Genomic DNA, 15,298 nt, shown 5'->3' on the forward strand with positions numbered 1-15,298 from the left:
AAATAATTTCTTTCAAAACAAAGTTACTGACCCCAAACTTTAAAATATTTGAATACATTAAATATATTGCTAAGTTACATATATCAAAGTGTTTTTATGCCATTGACCTGCTGCTTTTGAAATTTGAAAATGTCTCATCACTCTACTAAACGATAACAAAATCTATTTCGCAGAATAGCGTAATTTGAGATGGTAACTTTTTTTTTTTTTATTACTGGTAGATCTACATTTTTTATGAACGAGTTTTTACACTAATTTGCTCTACCACAGCAGGATGGCGCAATAGGGAGCGCATGAATGAGGAACGCTTGATGTGTTAACCGAGATTTACTCTTTCGGACGTTTTCGGCTAATTCCGCTATTTTCCGTGGGGCTTTCATTAGTTCTCACGCAGTCCTGCCCGCTTCGTGCTGTGCTGGAAAATGGCAGTTCGGCAAGTTGAAAAGATTCGTGCGTTATGAGAAGGAAACCGATATCAATTCTGTACTCTGCTGAGGGATTGGATGGAAGTTAAAAAGTAAGTCCAGCCGAGTGTTAAGATCGCACATATAATTCGCACGCGCGAAAGAAAACCGTCAAAGCCTTTGCAACGACTTGCCACGGGTAAGTTTTCACAAGTTTTGCACATTGCTTTACTGTAGTCTACTTAACTGGATGGCTAACTAGAGGTCTCCAAATGTGGGAAAATGGTGGAAAAAGACACGAAGTGTGCTGCTACATCATAATATGTGGACTTGTCTGCTTTTAACTAACGTTACAAGCCAACGTTTTATTTCTTTGCAAATTTTCGGAAAAGCCGTTTGCAAAAATCTCGGATTTAGAGGGCGACAGAAATGTGCAAACGGATATGCGTTTGCATGATGCAAAAGCATGTTCGCCTTGTCTGATCAATTCAGCAGATACACAGTTAACATTAACAGCCTGCAAGAGCTTCAGCGCGTGACAATGACTGAGCCTTCATAGTGCTCGAGCAGTTTAAGTATTTAACGTTATGCCACAAACTGAACTTTTATATCAAATTTAGACGGTTCTGAATTTAGAGCGTCCTTTTTTATATAGACACTGCTTATATTCGACGCCTCTATTCCACATTATACCGCAGTTAGTTCTAGATATTATTTGTTAGTGTGTTTTTATTTTTTGTATAACAACACCACGGGGATTTTTCGAGTTTCTCTCAGGATTGTGCCTAGAGGAAGGAATGAAAACCCGGAGTGGAGCTGGAGCCGGAGGAGTAAACCTCTGCCGCTCCGCTCCGTTCTGGCTTTGAGTCTGTGCGTCGCGTAACAATGTACGATTTGGTCACTGAGACACATTTTGCGAATCCTAAATATTCATATGCTAAAACCTGTAGCCTTTAATCGCTAGTTTGACATTTTCGCTGGCAGCTGATTAATGACCATTGTAATCAAATTTAAAGATAAGTTTTGGGGTACAGTCCTTTAGTGTGGCTTCTCCTACGAAAAATCACAAACCAATAAGAGCACAGTACCTGATGACGCAATTAGTGCGACAACAAACTCCACACACGTCATCATTTTTATTTTTACATCTTTACATTTTTATTTTTATTAAGACATGATCTAGTGTTCATTTTCTTTGCTAGCCACCATTTTAATGCAGCTCACAGTCACCGAATGTATCATAGATTGATGATGTAAGACGACAACTGAGATCCTACTTTGTGTCACGGCTTACAGCTGGGATCATAATCGCGATTAATCGCATACAAAATAAAAGTTTGAGTTTGCATAATATATGTGTGAGTAATGTTTGTAAATAATAAGTATATATAAATACACACAAATTAATGTATATATTTAAGAGAAATATGTTATTTATGTACAAAAAATTTATTTATATATAATATAAATTATATAAAAATATAAATAAATACATATACTTGTAAATATTTCTCAAATATATACATTAATGTGTTTGTATTTATATATACATAATTACACACAGTACACCCACATATATTAGGCAAACTCAAACTTTTATTTTGTATGCGATTAATCGTTTGACAGCCTTTTTTTTTTTTTTGTGAAGAAATATACTAAACTAACTGGTAAATTTTTCTTTAAAGTCAGCATGAAATTAAAATTCACATCTGTAAATGTGTGTTATAGATCTAAAGTGAGCTCATATTTACCTTAATTTGGTGAAATTCTGCGCCAAAATGCAGTCCACCAAAATGGAGTACACACAATCTGGAATTTAATGCGAGGCTAAACTTTTTAAAGCTGCTATCCGTAACTTTTTTTGTGTTCAAAATTTACAAACATTATATAATGAAAATGTACAACATGAATCCATTTTCCAAACCGTGTTTTTGTCTTACCCTGAATCATTATGGTACACTTATAATAAGTTTATATTCTGACTATTTCAGACCGGACTGGTAAGACCCGCCACAGAGTATCACAGTATCTGCGTGACTCGCCATAGACATACCATTTTTTTAACAGTCTATGAAACATACACGGAGAATAGCTCCGGCTACAATGTTCTTCCGCAAGACACGTGCAGTTCTGTTTATTAACCGCTAGAGGGCCAAAAATTGTGGACTGCAGCTTTAAATCAGATTCACATTTGTAAACATTTGAACACGCAAATTCGCTGCGTTACCAATTTAAAGTTGCATAGGTAGCAAGTGAGTAAGTGACGCTTCATGCATTGCTACACTATTGATAATGGACAATGGACCCGTTTTTGCCTGCAAAATTTCGCCTAAATTTCGCTAATGTGACTGCACCTTATTGTGAATGATTCATCCATGTAAATATTGCATTTTTTAAAAAAAATTTAACCCCTTAGCATTCTTAAGATCTCTTTTTGAATGGTATTTGGGTGGCACAGTGGAATGCTAAGGGGTTAATGTTTAATCAGAAAGTCACAACTTGATCTCTTGGTGAAAATAACAGACTTCTCTACTTATTTAGTCTGCATAAATTCTGTCCAGCCTCAAATGACAGTAAAGCCGGTTCCCTGATTACCGCTAAATCGCCATCACCTGCAAATGAAGCGGCATTTAATAGACAGAACCATAGATCACTGACAAGCCACGCAATATCACGTTCATATCGCAGATGAATCGCCTTCGATAATGAACGCGATATTGCGTGGCTTTTCAGTGAACTACGGCTCTGTCCATTAAATGCCGCTCCATTTGAAAGCAGGTGATGGCGATTTAGCGGTAATCAGGAAACCGGCTTTACTGACGAAATGCGCGTGACAATCACATGCGATTATTCGTGCAGCCCTACTGCCGACATTTTCTTTCCCACACATTGTTTTATTATATCCATGTATGTGCAACCAAATCATATAAAACAGTGAAATCGCTCCGGAACTATTCCTGTCCCACTTGAGAACGGTGACGTGAGCTCCACAGAGCCTTCATTCCTGTTGGTTGTCGCTCGTGAAATTCGCTCCTGATTTGCGTAAAGTTTAAATATCTGAACCTTTTTTCGCTTGTCTCCCGTCGCTTGACACTAGTGTTGTCAAAAGTACCGACTTCGGTACCTATCGGTACTGAAATTTTAAAAACGTGATGCTTTGAGCGCTGTTGAGCGGATTCATAAACATCTCTGATTGGCCATTGTGTTGACGCGCTCATCGGATATGCCTGTGATTGGCTACAATGATCATCACGTGGGAGCATTTGAAAGCACTTTTGACAACACTACTTGACACGCCTACATTCTGTCACCAATGGTCACTGTCGCTCGTGTCACCGGAAGTCGCCAGCGCTCCATTGAAATGAATGGGATCCTGTCGCTTTGTCGCTGCGTGTCGCTGGCGGTGTGAACGGGGCTTTAGCTCGCATTCATTTTTGAGTGCAACACCCACATAGATAGAACCAAGCCCAGCCCTACATTTTTTTCCTTTTTCAATAATCCGTTAAATAATAGGTCACATTATGAAGGAAAGATTTGTGTTTCATCGCAACTTAAGGTTATTCCGCTAAATAACTTGTATATATCCTTAAAATTAAAATTATAGGTGCAAACATGTTAATAGTTAATGTCAATTTAACAATAAGAAATGTGAGGTAGCAATCCGCCATTAATGGGACGAGTGTGTAAACTTACACAACTGGTTGAGCCAATGTTACTGCGTCGGGCTAGTCAGGTTGCTCACACAAACAGAGCAATGTTTGAAAGCACCACAGTGTTTACACTTTTACAGAGTTGACTGTACATTGACTTGAGAAAGTATTGTAAAATAAAGACACGCTTCAACTTTAATTAGCAGCATTGTCCTTATTTGACCCATTGCATGTTAAATATCCAGAGGGTATGTTCTGCATGCCGTTCTTTCAGTCCTGTTCACTCCAAGCTTTAAAAAGGACATATTGTTTGGGGAACACTCTCTGTCACCAGACTCATGGGCATTAGTCAAGGTACTTCGGCAAATAAAACGAAAGGAAAAAATATTGCATAAGCTTTCCATATCCAGGCAATCCTTCAAGACATACATTTGCAAAATACTGTGACTGTCCTAATTTCTATATCTCACACACGTCCCATGGATAGATTAAACTCCTACCTCGGTAGCCTGAGGCTGAAGACATGCATAGCACGATAGAGAATCCTGATCCTGTTTTCTCATTTGAAATCCAAACAGAATCCAGTCCTCTGCGTTTTCCTTGTGTTTTAAAAGATCCTAATAACTTTCATAGTCCTGATTAGACAACCGTCATTCAACTTTTTTTTTTTGTTGTTGTTGTTGATTTTGCATTGCTTGTCTCTCATTCAAATTACTCACAAGCTTGTCTTACAGGCTTAAACATATTCCTATTAATGACAAAAAAGTTATCCACTGCAGAAAAGCAGTACAGTTTAAGGGTTTTTGGGTTTGATCACTGCCTAGATACATTTTCTAATATTAGAACATTTGCTTGATTTGCCCCAGCTTCTCTGGTGATTCTTGAGCACATGGCCATATGCTGCCCAATAGGAATCCAGGATTACCTTTTCCCTTCTGTAGCAACAGTGAGTTTCCTGGCTCAATTCATTAATTATTTTGTGCCCTGCCTTGGTCACAGTGTTTTGCAAACTGCTCTTCTCTGTCTGAATAGAGGGGAGGGAAGGATGCGTACGAATCAGTCAGCCGTCTTGCATTTTAAGCCGAGTGCTTGACTGTAAAGATGAAGATTTCTCTCAGCAGGACTTTTAGTTTCAGAACTCGGACTCAGAATGGACTTTATCTCTTTTTCTGAATGAATTCTGTCCTTCGGCAGCGGTAGCATTACACAAAGTACTTTAGTTATAATGATGAAAAGGCGGAAAGGGGGATGACGTGTTTTCGGAGGGGGTGTTTCGGTGGTGTGAGGATTGCGGGCTGTGGTTGGGTATGTCAGTGCCACGTGTCTGCGCTTGCACCTCTCTTCTCTACACAGAGGATGTCGGACTGAGACCTTAGTGCGCCTGGTCAAAGCGGGGTGAGTGTTGCCCTGTGATGCCTGCGAACACTTTGACATTGTTTTTTCGATTGCATCCTTCCACTGGTTCGGCAAACCTTTAATGTGCCTCTTTCTTGGTATATGAGCATAAGCCCCTGGTTCAAAGGTGCGCATGCGCATGAAAAAATTATACGTTTTGCTGTTCTGTTAAATAAGTGATGCATATTACAACAAAGCTTAAACAAAATCATGTATGTACTTAGATTCTTAGACAAGTATGGATTTCATATTGGATGAATTTGAAACTTGAGTTACGCCACTCTATTTCCACAACACCCCTCAACGTGACGAATTTTAGACAGTTATCTTTTTGATAATGTGCTGAAATTAAAATATTTTGTTAAATGATGTGCTGTGAAATTAAGGGTGCTGATATTTCTAGCTTTCATTTTTTTTTCCAAGGAAAGTAGAGTCACTTGTTTTTCGATTTAGTTTGCTTTTAGATTATGGTGTTTAAAAATTCACCTGGTCTTACAGAATGGCTTACTGTGTCCATCGTATGATGAATGTATGAGGTGCAACATGGTTTTATACTGTTTGATTACAGTCAGTTGTTACAACAAAATGTAAACGCTTTAGTCCAACTAGTTCATTACGCATTCTGTCAAAAGTGATGTCCGGAGAGGATATTTATTCCTAATGACCCTACCAGTTTGATTAAATCATCAAAATATGAGGAAAATGGTCTAATTTTTTAAATATTTTAAATATGATGGAAGAACAAAAATGCTTAACTTGGTTAAGGTATTTGACAAAATTATTTGGTTGAAAATTACAGTTTTACTATGCAATAAAATATTTTAAATATTTTTAAAATGCATAGAAAGAAAAACAAAAAGCTCACAGAAAAAAAACATACATTGACTACAACATAATCTGTTAATCTGTGAAGATGTAAATTTTCCTAGGCCGGACATCACTTTTGGCCACTACCGTATACTTGGACCGAGATGAAGGCTGTAGCTGGGCTATGCAAAAGCCTGCAGTAGCTCGTTATAACTGCATGTTAACGCACCAATTAAGTTGTGTTTTGTTATTTTTCTCTTAGAAAGCCTCTGTGTGAGTATTTTGTTCTTAATATACTTGTCTTTTTTCTTGCAGTCATCAAGTTACACTGGGAGGATCACATCTTGAGAGGGAATGTTGAGCAACCTGCCATAAGACGACACCAGCTGATTTGGCGAAAGAACTTCTTTCTTTATTTCTTTTCCAGTGCCTGAATGAGCATGCTGCATTCCCTCTGTTCCATCATTTGGTTGAACCGTGGGTTCAAGTTGAGGAAAGTGGCCTGTTCGGCCAACACCGGCCAGGTTTAAGCCGTTCCTACCGCGCATGCCCGCTTATGAGCTCCGGTCAGTAGTGCTTAGCTTTCAACGAAACGGCCCACGGTACGACATCGTTCGCACCTTCGCAAAGTTTCATCCTCAGTCCGACACTCTTCCGCCAGGGGTGATTGTCATTTCATACTCTGAAAATGGCTGCCGATGGCTTCCAGTACAGATCTCTGTATGCCTACTGTAAGGACTGGGAGGATGACATTGACCTTGAGCCCGGTGATATCCTGACGGTCGACAAAGCGTCTCTGCTATCACTGGGCTTCAAAGAGGGAGATGAGCAGCACCCGGAATGCATCGGCTGGATCTTAGGGTTTAACGAGCGAACCAAACAGAGGGGAGACTTTCCAGGGACATACGTGCAGTATGTGGGACCTGTGAAAATGTCAATGCCGTCCTGCCAGCCTCGTTCTCAGAGACCGCTTCCTGCTGTTCCCAGACCTGAGCCAACCTTGCAGGGTAAGACTGGCTGCTTTTTTAAAATGTTGACCAATGACTAACCTGCTTAATGTGTGCTAAAGACCTGTTAAAACCTGTTTTGTTTTGGGAACTGACTGATTATTAATTATGATTATTTGGGAACTGACTGCTTAAGTCAAACCTCAGATCTCATTTGCTGGGTTTTTCCCCATTTTTATTGAAGGAAAATGGGGATTTTGCTTTGGACAGCTGGCGTCTTTTACAATGAAATTAGTTGGGCGTTGAATCATCAGAGAATTTGCTCTTTTTTTGTCATCTAGCACGATCATCTACCTCTTTAAAGGGCTATATGTAGATTTCAAAAACCCTTGAGTTAGCGACACGGGTGGCAATTATGTTGACAGATGAGGTAATTAAGATTACACTTATGAGAGTTGATTATAAATTATATTTGAGACTATAGTCTATATAGATCTGGCTATGTGAGACTATAGTTGGAATTTAATTTGCCTACCACATTGACATTACAGTACTACAGAATGGCTCTTTCACCATTATCCTGACCTGAACATTGTATAAGCATTCATTTCAAGTGTCATGAACTGAAGAGAGGCTTTACGGAGCGTGTTTAAATGTCGCATTCTTTTGAGTTTCCCGGCAAAAACGTCTCAAGTCCTTCACATAAATATCAGGCTTTCATAGATAACTTAGGAAGTTAGAGAAGGTCTTATTTTGTAAGTTTCGTTACAAGCTGTTCACACATCGGCAATAAACAGTGATTAATACAGAAAATTCTAGTGTCTGTTTGCACAAACTGTCTTTGCTCCTATATTTCTCTGGCACTTTCCCCGAGCCCTCTCTCCTCCTCCCTTTATGCCCTCAGGAAGCAGTAAATTATAGTATGTTTGGAGGCCTGGCAGTTCACCAGGCCAATCTGGAGAGCTATATGTATCAGGTAGGGCTTTCAGCTTCATCTGCACATTCCCACTCCATCAGGTGATTTTTTTGCTTCAATGTCTCCTTTGTGTCCCTTTTTTGGGCTGTTAAAAGTCTTCAGTGCACACTAAAAAGAAGTTGTCATATTTAATCTGTGATGCACACTGATTAAAAAGAGAAAGTATGAGAAGTGTTATTTGAAGTGTTGGATTACAAGACGTCAGGACCAGATATGCACCATTTTAGCTGCTTCTTCTGAGTAATATCCAGACCTTCTCACGGTTTGAAAGCAAATCTGAGGAATTCTGTGTTTAAAATTCTGAGTATTTAAAAATGTAAGAGGCAAGGGATGTGTAGAATTGTGAATGGTGGGCATTTCCATTCTGTGGAACTCTGCAGAACTTTCTATGGAGTTCTGCAGGCCCAGATTCCATGTTGTTATTATTATTATTATTATTGGCTAGAAATCTGTAAAAGAATTTTAAACGACTTGACAGGTTATAGATATTCATTGGTTAAAACTTTTGGGTACTCTACTAGTGTTGCTTTAGAGCCTCCTTGCTGAAAACAGTAAGTTGCTACTAGCTTAAAGCTGCAGTCTGTAACTTTTTTTGGTTAAAAATGATCCAAATTCAATTTTTGAGCAAGTACATAACCAGCCAGTGTTCAAAACTCTCTCCTTACCTTAGTCCGATTCACAACGGCAAGTTTATAATAATGTTTTATAATAAAATCGGTACTGGTGGGTTTCCACTTGAAATTTGAGCATGCAGTCGTTCAACTTTGCGCCATTATGTCATGTCTGTAAACAGAAAGGAGTCTTAGCTAGTAGGCCATATAGCATGTGAGGATGCTGCTGGTAGCGGATCATTTATAGCCTTCTCTCACGGCAGCAAAAGACTTCAGACTATTATTATAACAATAATAATTTTCACGGTTTGACATGATCTGAGCTAAGCGATCATTAGATTTAATCACCATTGACAGTGCGATTTATTGTAGGCCTAATGCTTTTTTTCTCAGTTGGTCAGAACAAAAGTGGCAGACATTTTACTTGTTCAGATGACATTTTCCTGTGAAAATTCTTATTTTGGTTATACTTCCAAGACATAGAATCTGTGATTCCAAAGTACAGTATCCACACCGGTATGGTGACTAACAGCAAACATTAGATTCATCCACGCCGAGGAGCCGGGCCAATGCACAAACCACTTAAAGATGATTCCGCAAATAACTGCAGTTGCAGGTTTCAAATGGAGATGGTGACAAAGAGGCAAAACTTACGGACTGCAGCTTTAAATCGACTAACTTACGTATTTGGTTGTTTTTCTTTTTATGTAGAAGAAGAGAATTTATGCCTGAGACATTTGCCTGCTGCTTAAAATGGATTTGCATGAAAATGTAGCATTAAACAAAGAGGAATATACAAATAATGCTCTATTAAGAAACTAAAACATGTCATGTCAGATTAATAAAGCAAATTACATTTTTAAGTCCACTATTTTGACATTCTTGGATGTTTTGAAAAGTTTCACCAGGAATGATCCTAAAAAAATGCATCAAATATTAAAAATGAAAAATCTTATGTTTGTTATGATGTGAGTTGTTTGTCAGTTGTTGATTTTTACTAAGTATTTTACCACTATTTGTTGATCATGCCATGGAAATAGCCATAGATGCTGGTATGGCAATAAAAAAAACAAAATACCAAGTTAATAAGATATGCTTTTAAAGGTTTTATTAATAATTATTTTTTTGAGAAACAATAATCTATGATCTATGTATTTTTATGTAATGAATATTAAGCTTATTTATAAAATATTACATTTATTTATTTATTTATTTTTTTTTGGGGGGGGGGGTATTTTCAATAAATATTCAGTAAAACTTCATTTTAGTTAAATCTTAAACTACTTGCATAATGTAACTATTTTTCTATTTTCTATTTATATTTTTATATTGTGTAAATCCTTATAGCCAAAATGTTATGAACGAAAACTGTCTCAATAGCAAATTGATACCAACAGTACATCAACATGAATGTTGAAATCTTCCACAGAAATCATGATTAATGGTTAAAGGTGCCCTTGACTATCAAGCACTACCAAACTCATTCATAATCAAATGTAAACATTCAAATAAACACAGTACTTACGCGATTAGACATGCTGCATGACGAACACTTTGTAAAGATCCATTTTGAGGGTTATATTAGCTTTTTGAACTTTTTGTATGTTGTTTAAGGCAAGCGCGAGCTCCGTGGGCGGAGAGCACGAGCAATTAAAGGGCCAGCAGCCCTGAATCGGCTCATTTATAATTATGCCCCAAAATAGGCAGTTAAAAAAATGAATTAAAAAAAATGTATGGGGTATTTTGAGCTGAAACTTCACAGACACCTTAGACTTATATTACATCTTTTAAAAAAAAGTTCTCCTTTTAAATTATTTTATGCAGGTTGGATATTAGATTGAATTAGCATAATGAACAATGTTATATACTACTATTTATAAGATGTGAAAGATGTGTTACAAATAATGCTTTTTTTTTGTTCACACATCAACTGAAAACAGCATAGAGTAAAAGATTTGTTCTTGGGATTTAAGAATCAATATGTTCATCAAAATGAAGATTGATTAAAATTGATTAATCAGTATTGTCAACCCAGCCCTACTTATCTTGACTTTCTGTGCATCAAAGACCCTTGTATATCTAGATCCAGACACATTGACTGACCATTTATACCTACAGCTCAAGGCTTGGATCTACTACTTGATTTGTATCAGTTTTTCTCCAGCTGGAGTGATTGACAGAATGCTGTATGTGCTTGCTAACATGTTAAAGGAATAGTTCACCCAGGCCATCCAAGATGTAATTGTCTTTTTTTCTTCTTCAGTAGAACAGTAAAGAATATTTTTAGCAGAAACCGTAGTCCTTGGTGAATTTATTATTATTATTTTTATTATTATTTTATTATTTACATTTTTTTTACAACATTTTTACTTCTGAACATCTGAACATAATGACGTATGCGTGAGAGCAAACTTGCACGTGAGCTGATGCTGTGTTTGTTTTCAACAGAGAGTGAGGACAATGGGCGTAAATATATACTGAGTACAGTTCTAAACCATTATGAGCCTTTAATATATATAGGCATAATAGCCTTATTCCGCACTCAAGCACACACATAAAGCGTGCCGCAAAGCACCGGCAAAAGTAATGATTATGAAGGTGAGGGGAAAAAATCATTTTAATTATTTATTAAAAAAATAGTGTTTTCTGATGACGCCACTGGCTCACCTTCTCCGCAGTATAGTGGACGTGCCATTAGAGAGAAATTAACCTTTTATACAGATTACTTTAGCAGAGAGTATTTCTTTTCGATTTGAATTGGTTCATTTAAAAGTACACACTCCAAGCTTTCTATTGATGTATTTAACCTATAAGTAGCCTATTCGCGTTTTGTGAGCGAGACAGAGACAGCAGAAAGTTCATGCTGTTTGATTTCTTTATTTTACAAAGGCCTAGCTTTTTTTTGTTATTGTGATTTTACACAAAAGTTTTACAGTTTTGAATGATGTACTCTTATCTGCATGACCTAAAATGGCAGAGTTAAAGTTGTTTCCACTGTTATCAGGAAAAAATGCAAGTGATCACGCCGGCGCCTCCATCATGTCATGCTGTAAGCATGCTATACTTTAGCTTCCACTTTCCGCACAAACACTTGGATATGCGCCTGATAATAGTGCACATTTATCTAGGTTAAGATTAGAGCGAGCAGCCAAGTAAAGTTGCTACTATGATAGGCAAATGTTTGGATTTCATATACAAGCATACTGTAATTACCACAAGAACCCGCTGTTAAAGATCTGTCCCTCATGGACAAGTTTTTTTTTTTTTTTTATGCGACTAACTGACTAATAAAATTTTGGTCGACTAAGCCTGTAGTCAAATAATATGTAGTTGATGTTCAGTTCAGTTTCTTGCACAGACCAATCGTTTCGCTTCATAAGACCTCAATGTATCGTCAGGAGCCATGGGTATTAATTTTGTTTTGCTTGTATATGTTTTTTTGACTCTGAAAGTGACGGTAGCCATTGAATTGCATTTAATAAATCACCAAGGACTACGGTTTCAGCTAAAAAAATCTTCTTTACTGTGCTACTGAAGAAAAAAAGACACCTCCAACCTGGATGGCCTGAGGGTGAGTAAATTAACAGCAAATTTTCATTTCTGGGTAAACTGTCCCTTTAATATGGCAGAAAGCATCTGTACAGAAAATGTGAAAATAATTATGTGGTGTTTTCCCATGTCTAAGGGCATCTTATTCAGTGTGAGAGAGATTTCATGTGATTTAATTGAAATCCACCAACTCTGTCCTCACAGAAACATTGCACAAAGTCAAACTTGGTTGTTTCGCTGCCTGTGGCAGAAGTTCTCCCTCTCTTTTTTTTCTTTCTTTTTCTCTTTTCTTTTCCTGGCCTCAGTTTTACTGCTTGTTGAAGTGAACCATGGCTTGGCATTTCTACAGTCTCCGCCTGTTCCTCCTCCCCTGTTTCACAGACTCTTCTGATACTGTCTCCAGGCAGCTATAAACTATCCACTCACTACAATTCTCAGAAAGAGAAGGCCCCTTGAATTTTCCCCCGGCTCCTTACCCTGAACTTTCTTTCACAGAATTAGTAGAGGGCTAGTTAAGGCCTCCGATCTGAGCCTGTATTAAAGAATCTTTCCCATGGTGCTTTGGCTTGTGTTCAAATGCTAGGCATATTGTTACTTGGACTGTACAGCAGGCTTTATCAGCACATTATGCAATTTATTGTGATAGACAAAATTCCAGAAACATCTGGGGTTTAATAAATGATTGTCAGTCATTAAATTCTACAAGTAAATTTAGGCATTACAACATTATAATGTGCAGTATGAAAAGTAGATATTATGGGATTTGCTAAATATTACATTTAATATTCATGTTTCAAAGATTAACTTTAAGTGCATTAATCTAAGATGCTTAGATGGTTCTTTCAAAAACATAAAAAAAAAAAATAAAATTCCCCTTTCTTCCTTTTCTGTTGCACTCTGTGCAGAAATCCTGTCAGGCCTGAAGCCGATTATGCTCAACAAAAAGAAACTTGAGCTATTTAAGACTGTCTCTTGTAGTTGCAGCTTTTGTGTGTTGTTTCTTAATACCGTTTGCACTGCATTAAGATTAAAACATGTCGAGAGGTTTAGAGCTTCACTGAAAGGAAATGGGCTAGGCCTTCGGTTAGCTATGAATGAGGTGCCCAGATTACTGAACAGTACAAAGCAATGCGGGTGAAAGTTGTCTTACATAATCATATTCACAGAGTACAAAGACATCATTTTCCATTAGTAGAGCATGGCCGAATCTAAGTTAATGAACACATCAGAGCACAAGTCAAGTAAAAAAACAAACCACGCACACAAACAGTTGCAAACTAGTTGAGCGGTTTGGCCTACCAACACTGTAAAAGGTGTCAGACCTCTCCAACTCATTTCTAGTGACGGTCACATCTAAATTTTTTAGATGGCCTAATTGAATTTCTGTGAATTGAATTTTATCAATTGTGGCAACAGTCTGTTAACATGGGCTCAATCAAATATAATATATTGAGCCAATGGAAAAATTTAGCTTACCAAACCGTGTTGCTGGTCCAATTAAATAATTTAAATTGTAGTAGCAATTTTATTTCTCACTGTGAAAACTTTTGAACAGGATGATTCTTTTTTTTTTTTCTTTTTTTTTTTAAATATCATTGTTTTTCATTTAGTACTGCCCTTCGGAACCAACAGAAGATACTTGCATGTTTCCCGGCAGAAAAATTAAGTACAATTTACCTTGATATTTGAATTCAAAAGTTTTCTCACCCCGACTGTTAATGCATCATGTTTCCTTCTGGAGCATCAGTGACTGGTTGTGTTTGAGTCTGTCAGTTGTCCTCAGTATGAAAACACAGATCTCAAAATCCTACAGTCACTGCTGGAAAGGGTTCAAATATGCAAAAATGCTTAAACTGATGAATCTGCAGGACCTGGAGGAATTTTCTGAAGAACAGAGCTCAGGACAAACAAGAGACTCATGAACAACTATCACAAAACATAAAAACAGTCGTAGATCATCAGGTAACTACACACAGTATTGAGAATCAGTGGTTCACATACTTATGAATGGGGTTATTTTAATAAATTCAGCTATTGTTTTGTCTTGAGAACTAAATGCAAACATCTTTTAAGTAAAATATCTTACTCAGTCAGGACAGTTCTAAACAAAAAATAACATGCATTTTTTATTATCCCTCTTATTTTATTAAAAATTGTCATTTTCACAGATTCACATACTTTTTCATGCCACTATATTCAGCTTTTCAGGACTGCTTAAATTTACTGACACGAGCGATTAAAAAAATGAATGGATAAATAAGAAAATCACAAGCTTGACATGTTTGCTATTAAAAGGCAATAAGCCCCGAAAGAGGCCTTTTGGCGCACATATCACACAAATTACATCTCCAGAAGTCGATCAAACAGTATTTTAGACAAATATGACATGAGGAAATTAAAACTATTGCCTTCTATCAGATAATTATGTGGTGACCGTGAAAAAACGAACATATAACCAGTGAATGCATGAACTTGTGATGCCTTTTTAATTTTATACTGGGTCCTAAAGCAAATCTTTGTAGAATAATTTCAGTGCTCAATACTCACCATAACCTCTTGAAACATGTGAAAATGAATCTGTATTCTTTTGGAATGTTTGTTTCAGTCTTCAGCACCAACTGGTTCCCTCCACTCGCTCTCCCACACATCTGCATTTGAATTCTCCATACCAACAAGTGCATTTTATGCAAGTGTATACAGTTTTTTGGATGTAGGACTTGTTCCGCCAACACAGATTTTTTCACTTCGACTTGATAGATTGATTGAGCACAATTAAATAAGTTAGGTGAAATATGTATTTTTAATTTTAAGTGAAGACCTTAAGCTATGATTAGTGCAATGCATCTTTTTTGCCTCGTCAGTGCAGCCTTGAGGAAGTGACAGCTGAATAAAGCAAGCTGTTGCTGTAATCATAGCATTAGTTGTTGCAGTTGTTTTTTCCCAGGGCACGTTCAGTTGC

General features: G+C 37.2%; 1 protein-coding gene across 4 annotated transcripts in view; it reads left to right on the forward strand.

Annotated features, from left to right (window-relative positions):
* The first annotated feature begins 399 nt into the window (after positions 1-399).
* The window catches only part of pik3r2 (phosphoinositide-3-kinase, regulatory subunit 2 (beta)), a 44,073-nt gene continuing 29,174 nt past the window's right edge, over positions 400-15,298 (forward strand). For 2 of the 4 annotated variants that reach the window (XM_067363150.1, XM_067363153.1), the window contains exons 1-2: positions 400-603; positions 6,572-7,263. In XM_067363150.1, coding sequence (XP_067219251.1) covers positions 6,945-7,263 — 319 coding nt within the window. In that variant the 5' untranslated portion in view covers positions 400-603; positions 6,572-6,944. Of the gene's footprint in view, positions 604-5,318; positions 5,450-6,571; positions 7,264-15,298 lie in introns of those variants that run through there. The other 2 variants (XM_067363152.1, XM_067363151.1) reach the window with 2 other exon arrangements.

Source organism: Chanodichthys erythropterus, chromosome 16 (assembly GCF_024489055.1).
Source record: "Chanodichthys erythropterus isolate Z2021 chromosome 16, ASM2448905v1, whole genome shotgun sequence".
NCBI classification, from domain to species: domain Eukaryota; kingdom Metazoa; phylum Chordata; class Actinopteri; order Cypriniformes; family Xenocyprididae; genus Chanodichthys; species Chanodichthys erythropterus.